The sequence below is a fragment of the Littorina saxatilis genome, linkage group LG4 (genome assembly GCF_037325665.1).
Source record: "Littorina saxatilis isolate snail1 linkage group LG4, US_GU_Lsax_2.0, whole genome shotgun sequence".
Classification (NCBI taxonomy): domain Eukaryota; kingdom Metazoa; phylum Mollusca; class Gastropoda; order Littorinimorpha; family Littorinidae; genus Littorina; species Littorina saxatilis.
In genome coordinates this window covers 56597372-56606165 of record NC_090248.1, presented here as the reverse complement: position 1 = coordinate 56606165, position 8794 = coordinate 56597372, and the positions used below count along the sequence as shown (strand labels likewise).

General features: G+C 47.1%; 1 protein-coding gene across 1 annotated transcript; it reads left to right on the top strand.

The window, feature by feature from the left end:
• The first annotated feature begins 3442 nt into the window (after positions 1–3442).
• LOC138965646 (mucin-4-like) lies at positions 3443–7107 on the top strand. The gene is made up of 4 exons (XM_070337820.1): positions 3443–4111; positions 4206–4583; positions 5214–6218; positions 6538–7107. Exons 1-4 carry the CDS (start codon positions 3443–3445, stop codon positions 7105–7107), a joined length of 2622 nt encoding a protein of 873 aa, XP_070193921.1.
• The last annotated feature ends 1687 nt before the right edge of the window (positions 7108–8794 follow it).

Below are 8794 nucleotides of genomic sequence, written 5' to 3'. Positions count from 1 at the left end.
CGCGCCATTCCCAATCCCACTACCAGCAGGAATTTTTCCGAAATCATGGCAAATTTGTTTGTTTGTTTGTTTGCTTAAAGGCATATGAACGCGCTCCCGTGTTGACAAAGTGTAGTTTGCCCATAATCGATTTCAAACGCACCATAAGACCATATAATGACGATATGTCACCATGCGCGGACCATAATACATGCATTACAGCTTGTTCTAGCCTCTGAAAAAGTGAGGATGTCAACAAAGACGCGGAGTTATTTCCCTTGCGTCAACGCTACCTCTATTGGCAAATCTATAAATAGGACGATCTAGATCAAAATAAAAATTCAAATATCTCAACATTTAAGGGGTCCTAGACCACAATATCTTGCAGGGAACTTAATTTAGCATGTCTCCAGCTGTTGGTAAAGCAATTAGCGTGTATAGTCATCGAGTACATATGCCTTTAACGCCCAGCCGACCACGAAGGGCCATATCAGGGCGGTGCTGCTTTGACATATAACGTGCGCCACACACAAGACAGAAGTCGCAGCACAGGCTTCATGTCTCACCCAGTCACATTATTCTGACACCTGACCAACCAGTCCTAGCACTAACCCCATAATGCCAGACGCCACTAGATTGCCAATTTTAAAGTCTTAGGTATGACCCGGCCGGGGTTCGAACCCACGACTTACCGATCACGGGGCGGACGCCTTACCACTAGGCCAACCGTGCCGGTCTATAAAACGTGACAGTGATACATGTCCATGAGTTGTTCAATGTTCGGTGATTTCCGTGGACACATGCGCAAGGGATATGCGCACTAAACCGTCGTCTGCAATAGGCAACATGGATCATTCTAGTAGTTGTTGCAAAAAAACACATGTTTTCAACACAGAATATTTTGTCAGAATAGCAACCAACATAAACGCTATTGTGTTTTAATCCCCCCGCGGGTTAGGGGGAAGAATTTACCCGATGCTCCCCAGCATGTCGTAAGAGGCGACTAACGGATTCTGTTTCTCTTTTTACCCTTGTTAAGTGTTTCTTGTATAGAATATAGTCAATTTTTGTAAAGATTTTAGTCAAGCAGTATGTAAGAAATGTTAAGTCCTTTGTACTGGAAACTTGCATTCTCCCAGTAAGGTAATATATTGTACTACGTTGCAAGCCCCTGGAGCAAATTTTTGATTAGTGCTTTTGTGAACAAGAAACAATTGACAAGTGGCTCTATCCCATCTCCCCCCTTTCCCCGTCGCGATATAACCTTCGTGGTTGAAAACGACGTTAAACACCAAATAAAGAAAGAAATTGTGTTTTAATCAGCGTTGCAATAGGGACCGACATTTAGACTCGTCTTCGACTCGTCGGCATTATACTTGTCTCGTCTAAATATCGTACACTATTGCTACGCTGAAAACACAGTAGCAGTTAATAATGCTATTGCTGAGTTGTTTCGTTTATCTAGAGCTATGTTACATGCACCGAAACTGCAATTTCTTCACGTGAGATATAGACAATACTACATGGCTTGCTGTGTCGTACTAAATTTACACGAGTTGCTTGTTTAAATATTAAACTGCGAGCGAATGCGAGCTTTTTGGTATTTGAAAAAGCAACGAGTGTAAATCTGTTACGATACAGCAAGCCATGTAGTATTCTGTTCATCCTACACACTGTGCTTACGTGCATTTTACTCAAAACGTACCGCAGTCGAGGTGTCTTCTTTTGGAACCTCGATCTCTTCCAAAGCCTCGTGGAATCTTTGACGTCGAAGCAAAGAAACGTCACTTTAGAAAGTGTAGCGTGACGTGTTAGTTCTAAAAACTCTTCCATGAGAAACAGCAGGCGCAAAAATGTTTCCATAATGACGTTTGTCTCGGTGACTTTGGCATCCCTGCCAGACTAAATCGACACGACCTCATTTACATAATATACACACGTGTGATTTGAACAATATTGATATCTCATGAGTGGTCTCTCTCATGTATGTAGGATAAAATAATGTTAATTTGGTTTGATTTGATTTGATTTGAGGCGGCCGGCGTTGTGTGGGAGTCTGTAGCCCCGATAGGAGCGGTGACGTATAATGACGGGCGCGGTCAGAGGGCTCTGACCCGCTGCACGAAGCGACCGGACCGGATTAGCAACAAGTGGACAATAATCCGCGGCCAGGAGGAGACAGCGCCATCCATTATTGAGCAGACAGCGCAAAGTGGCTAATGGCGCGACACAGAGGCCTGCCGGTGTCACGATTTCATCTTTCGCCTGTGTACATATTTCCCCCTCGACATATACTCAAGACTGAAATGTTGTTTCCTGGTAAAATTAAGAAGTGAAATTATTTATGGACGAAAAGCATGTCAGTTTCTTGCATGTGGAGAAAATTGGTGGTACAATTTAATAGATTTCACCCCCAAAATCGAATTCTTCGAAAACGTGTACCGAGTGGTTACGTCCCTTGAGTAAGAAGGAAAACATTTTAGGATGAATCAAATTTCCAAGTTAAATAAAACAAATTGGTTGGACAAATTTGGCCCCATGAATGTAAGGTACACAAGGTCGCTCATCAGTAGTATCGAAGGGTGTTTTTTTTGTTCAGTGTAGAGTTTATACTAGATCAACGAGGCCGAGAAGCGAAATATCAACACGGCGAAAGATGAAAACGTCACACCGGGACCCGCCCCACCACCACACTGCAGCGCGTCTTCAGCGGATTCCCTTACCCATCCATATCTCCCACTCCCCCGGTCCCGCTACTCACGACTGACTATTAGGAGATTACTGTCCAGAGATATGTATTAGAAATCTATATCGGTACTAATTTAGTCCAAGTGAGTGAGTAGGCTTCAGGGCGCTGCTTCTCTCTGGTGCTGGAAACAAGCAGGAGTCGACAAGCACCACCTAGCGGCAAGACTAGCGCCCTCTATGACGCGGCCGCCTAGTTACAAGCATCACAAGCAAGGGAAGAAACTCAGTGGAAGAAACCCATCGAGCAAAGAGTGCTCTTAATTTCCCTATTCTACAACTTTTAAAAATGCATTCAAAATACTTCTTTTTGCAAAGGGTAAGGCAGTCCTTCTGCGCGGTAGCATTATTTGTGACGCAGGACCTTATTGTGTAACCTGAGGTCTTTTTCCTTTGGTATTATCCCGTTAATGACATCCGACACCGATACATGCACAACCTGGCGGTGACCTTACGACTACTTTTCTAATGCTGATATGAAGAGGTCAACGAGACAGATAACTGCTCGTGCGGCGCACGTGCTGCTGACATCGATAAATGCTGTCAATCAAATAACCTCACTGGTGTGACTCTTCTCGGTTTGCACGAGAAGTTGCTGGAAACACGCGTGGCCTTTCGCTGTGTGGAACCTGCCTTCACTCTGACACATCCCATGTCACAACGTGTCTTAACCCTGACACAGCCCGTGTCACAACGTGTCTTAACCCTGACACAGCCCATGTCACAACCTGTCTTTACTCTGACACAGCCCATGTCACAACCTGTCTTTACTCTGACACAGCCCATGTCACGACCTGTCTTCACTCGGACACAGCCCATGTCACAACCTGTCTTCACCCTGACACATCCCATGTCACAACGTGTCTTAACGCTGACACATCCCATGTCACAACCTGTCTTTACTCTGACACATCCCATGTCACAACCTGTCTTTACTCTGACACAGCCCATGTCACAACGTGTCTTAACGCTGACACATCCCTTGTCACAACCTGTCTTCACCCTGACACAGCCCATGTCACAACCTGTCTTCACCCTGACACAGCCCATGTCACAACCTGTCTTCACCCTGACACAGCCCATGTCACAACCTGTATTCACTCTGACACAGCCCATGTCACAACGTGTCTTTACCCTGACACATCCCTTGTCACAATCTGTCTTCACTCTGACACAGCCCATGTCACAACGTGTCTTTACCCTGACACAGCCCATGTCACAACGTGTCTTTACCCTGACACAGCCCATGTCACAACCTGTCTTTACCCTGACACAGCCCATGTCACAACGTATCTTTACCCTGACACAGCCCATGTCACAACCTGTCTTTACCCTGACACAGCCCATGTCACAACCTGTCTTCACTCTGACACAGCCCATGTCACATGTCACAAACTGTCTTCACTCTGACACAGCCCATGTCACAACCTGTCTTCACCCTGACACAGCCCATGTCACAACGTGTCTTTACCCTGACACAGCCCATGTCACAACGTGTCTTCACTCTGACACAGCCCATGTCACAACCTGTCTTCACCCTGACACAGCCCATGTCACAACCTGTCTTCACCCTGACACAGCCCATGTCACAACCTGTCTTCACTCTGACACAGCCCATGTCACAACCTGTCTTCACCCTGACACAGCCCATGTCACAACCTGTCTTCACTCTGACACAGCCCATGTCACAACCTGTCTTAACCCTGACACAGCCCATGTCACAACGTGTCTTTACCCTGACACAGCCCATGTCACAACCTGTCTTTACCCTGACACAGCCCATGTCACAACGTGTCTTCACCCTGACACAGCCCATGTCACAACCTGTGCTCCCATGGGGTCGCCTTCACGCGGCGGGAGTGTTATCACGAAGCTACCCCACCCCTTTATTTCTCTTCTTTTGTCTTATTTCTGCCTTACCAGTCCTTTCACCTATATTTCCTTCCAAGAAAACTCTCCCTACTATTCCCTGCAGTTTTCCAATTCTTTTCTTGTTGTCTTATTTCTACCTGACTGGATCCATCACCTTTATTTCACTTACCAAAAGTCTTCTTTTCCACATCCTTATTTCTCTGCACCCCGCATGTCGTATGAGGCGACTAACGGATTCTGTTTCTCCTTTAACCCTTGTTAAGTGGTTCTTGTATAGAATATAGTCGATGTTTGTAAAGATTTTAGTCAAGCAGTATGTAAGAAATGTTTAGTCCTTTGTACTGGAAACTTGCATTCTCCCAGGTCATATATTGTACTACGTTGCAAGCCCCTGGAGCAAGTTTTTGATTAGTGCTTTTGTGAACAAGAAACACTTAACAAGTGGCTCTATCCCATCTCCCCCCTTTCCCCTATCCCATCTCCCTCCTTTCCCTCGTCGCGATATAACCTTCGTGGTTGAAAACGACGTTAAACACCAAATAAAGAAAGAAAGAAAGTCACAACCTGTCTTCACTCTGACACAGCCCATGTCACAACCTGTCTTCACTCTGACACAGCCCATGTCACAACCTGTCTTCACCCTGACTCAGCCCATGTCACAACGTGTCTTAACCCTGACACAGCCCATGTCACAACCTGTCTTCACCCTGACACAGCCCATGTCACAACCTGTCTTTACCCTGACACAGCCCATGTCACAACGTGTCTTAACCCTGACACAGCCCATGTCACAACCTGTCTTTACCCTGACACAGCCCTTGTCACAATCTTTCTTCACTCTGACACAGCCCATGTCACAACGTGTCTTAACCCTGACACATCCCATGTCACAACGTGTCTTCACCCTGACACAGCCCATGTCACAACCTGTCTTCACCCTGACACAGCCCATGTCACAACCTGTCTTTACTCTGACACAGCCCATGTCACAACCTGTCTTCACTCTGACACAGCCCATGTCACAACGTGTCTTAACCCTGACACAGCCCATGTCACAACCTGTCTTCACCCTGACACAGCCCATGTCACAACGTGTCTTAACCCTGACACAGCCCATGTCACAACGTGTCTTCACCCTGACACATCCCATGTCACAACGTGTCTTCATCCTGACACAGCCCATGTCACAACGTGTCTTAACCCTGACACAGCCCATGTCACAACGTGTCTTCACCCTGACACAGCCCATGTCACAACCTGTCTTCACCCTGACACAGCCCATGTCGCAACCTGTCTTTACCCTGACACAGCCCATGTCACAACGTGTCTTTACCCTGACACAGCCCATGTCACAACCTGTCTTTACCCTGACACAGCCCATGTCGCAACCTGTCTTTACCCTGACACAGCCCATGTCACAACCTGTGTTCACTCTGACACAGCCCATGTCACAACCTGTCTTTACCCTGACACAGCCCATGTCACAACCTGTCTTCACCCTGACACAGCCCATGTCACAACGTGTCTTCACCCTGACACAGCCCATGTCACAATCTGTCTTCGCTCTGACACAGCCCATGTCACAACGTGTCTTCACCCTGACACATCCCATGTCACAACGTGTCTTAACCCTGACACATCCCATGTCACAACTAACCTGTCTTTACCCTGACACAGCCCATGTCACAACGTGTCTTTACCCTGACACAGCCCATGTCACAACGTGTCTTTACCCTGACACAGCCCATGTCACAATCTGTCTTCACTCTGACATAGCCCATGTCACAACGTGTCTTAACCCAGACACATCCCATGTCACAACGTGTCTTAACCCTGACACATCCCATGTCACAACGTGTCTTAACGCTGACACATCCCATGTCACAACCTGTCTTTACTCTGACACATCCCATGTCACAACCTGTCTTTACCCTGACACAGCCCATGTCACAACGTGTCTTCACCCTGACACAGCCCATGTCACAACCTGTCGTTACCCTGACACAGCCCATGTCACAACGTGTCTTCACCCTGACACAGCCCATGTCACAACCTGTCTTTACCCTGACACAGCCCATGTCACAACCTGTCTTTACCCTGACACAGCCCATGTCACAACCTGTCTTTACCCTGACACAGCCCATGTCACAACCTGTCTTTACCCTGACACAGCCCATGTCACAACGTGTCTTAACCCTGACACAGCCCATGTCACAACCTGTCTTCACCTTGACACAGCCCATGTCACAACCTGTCGTTACCCTGACACAGCCCATGTCACAACCTGTCTTCACCTTGACACAGCCCATGTCACAACCTGTCTTCACCCTGACACAGCCCTTGCCACAATCTGTCTTCACTCTGACACAACCCATGTCACAACGTGTCTTCACCCTGACACAGCCCATGTCACAACCTGTCTTTACCCTGACACAGCCCATGTCACAACGTGTCTTCACCCTGACAGCCCATGTCACAACCTGTCTTCACTGGTCTCATGTCCGTCACTGACCCCCACTACCTGTCTTTCCACTCCCCCCCTACCCACACACACACCCTTGATGTGATACGCGTGGCACCAACACTCGAATCGCCCAACAAGCCACACAGACCAGACCAGACCACCTGACCAGATCAGACCAGAACAGACCAAACCAGACTAGATTAGACAAGATGTTAACGCAATGTTTCCAGTCAGCAGAAACGGAAATAGCGAGCAGACCCAGGTAAAAAAAAAAGTAGCACATGATATACCACAGAACTTCATTGTACTATGGTATCCTTTAGTAACCTATGCTACTTTTGTTTTACATGGGGAGCCACTGCTCTTCATTGAGGAGGAGGTCGTACGCAGCTTTAAGCTTGGCACTGTTCCGCCATTCTGGCACAGGTATAGGCGTCTTGTCCCCTCCTTCACCCCCAAACCACTATTACCCCCGCCCTTTCTAAGACCTTTCCGAGCTTGCAGTCAATAAAACTGAAGAATCACGAATGCACTACACACACAAGAGGCAGGCATTCAATGTATTAATAATTCAAGTACGTTTGTGTGTGTGTGTGTGTGTGTGTGTGTGTGTGTGTGTGCGTGTTTTACTCTCATCGTCTGTCTCAAAGCAAAGTACTGTAAGCACCAAGATCTTTTGGCAGGTCCACCACAGACGTTATCAATCGCCACCCATCGCAACGAGCACTGTTTCCGCCAATAATTATTTATCTGTTTTAGGAGGGGGGGGTTAGGTGAGGGGGGGGGGCGGTATCAGTTGTGGCTGCATCTGAACGCCTCGTTACTGCTTGTTGTGCGAACGTAAAGGAAATCCGGAAAGTTGCTTGCTTATGGCGTCACTGTGGCCAAGCCACTATTGAGGCACACGAGGGTATTGTGGCAGGGGAAGCGAAGCCAACATGACAAATAGATTTACGTTACAGTCCGCAGCCTCAATGGCACAACTGGCACAACGCAGCCAGGATTTGGAAATGGGGCACGTGATGTGTGAAGACCACCTTGTTGCGACTGAGTTGACTGCACGACGTTCAACGCCGACCCTGGCTTGACTTGTACTTCCTGGCGGAGGGAACAGCAAGCAAGATCAAGGTGAAACAAACACACGAACACACACACAGACGCATACACGCTCGCATATACATAGACAGTTACACACACCCTCCCACCCACACCCACACAAACACACAAATACAGACACACAGACACGGACACACAGACACACACACAAACACACACACACAAACACACACACTTGGAATCAGGATTTTTGAGAGAAACATCTTATGTAGACACACACTTCAGACCTACCTCATGCTTTGTATTTGGTGTGAAATAATTACCACGATAACACGTCAGAGCTCGGCACAAAAAATCAAAACACTCCAAGAGTTATTCACTGAATCAACTAAAAGGCAAAAAAAAACATGCAACATAGTTTCAACATATCGACGAATACACACCCAGCATTGGTTCTAGAAAATAAACCGAATGAAAACAATTGTCATCATTTTCACGAATTTTATTCATAACCAGCTGGAGAATAAATAATGCTGTTCCCCATTTAACAAATCGCTGTGGTGAATGGGTTTGAGCTTTCAGGTGAAACGTGGATTGTCAAAGTTTACTGTGTGGAACCATCGCGGCTTTGGATTCGTGTTTCCGAGGACAACGATTGTAAGCATTCACTCTCAAAGA

What these genes read in the sequence shown, in the direction of transcription:
- LOC138965646 (XM_070337820.1), top strand. Translation starts at nt 3,443, where the DNA reads ATGTCACAACCTGTCTTTACTCTGACACAGCCCATGTCACAACCTGTC. An exon ending in TGACACAGCCCATGTCACAT is followed by an intron (nt 4,112 to 4,205) that starts GTCACAAACTGT and finishes ACCCTGACACAG; the next exon opens with CCCATGTCACAACGTGTCTT. An exon ending in CACATCCCATGTCACAACGT is followed by an intron (nt 6,219 to 6,537) that starts GTCTTAACCCTG and finishes ACCCTGACACAG; the next exon opens with CCCATGTCACAACGTGTCTT.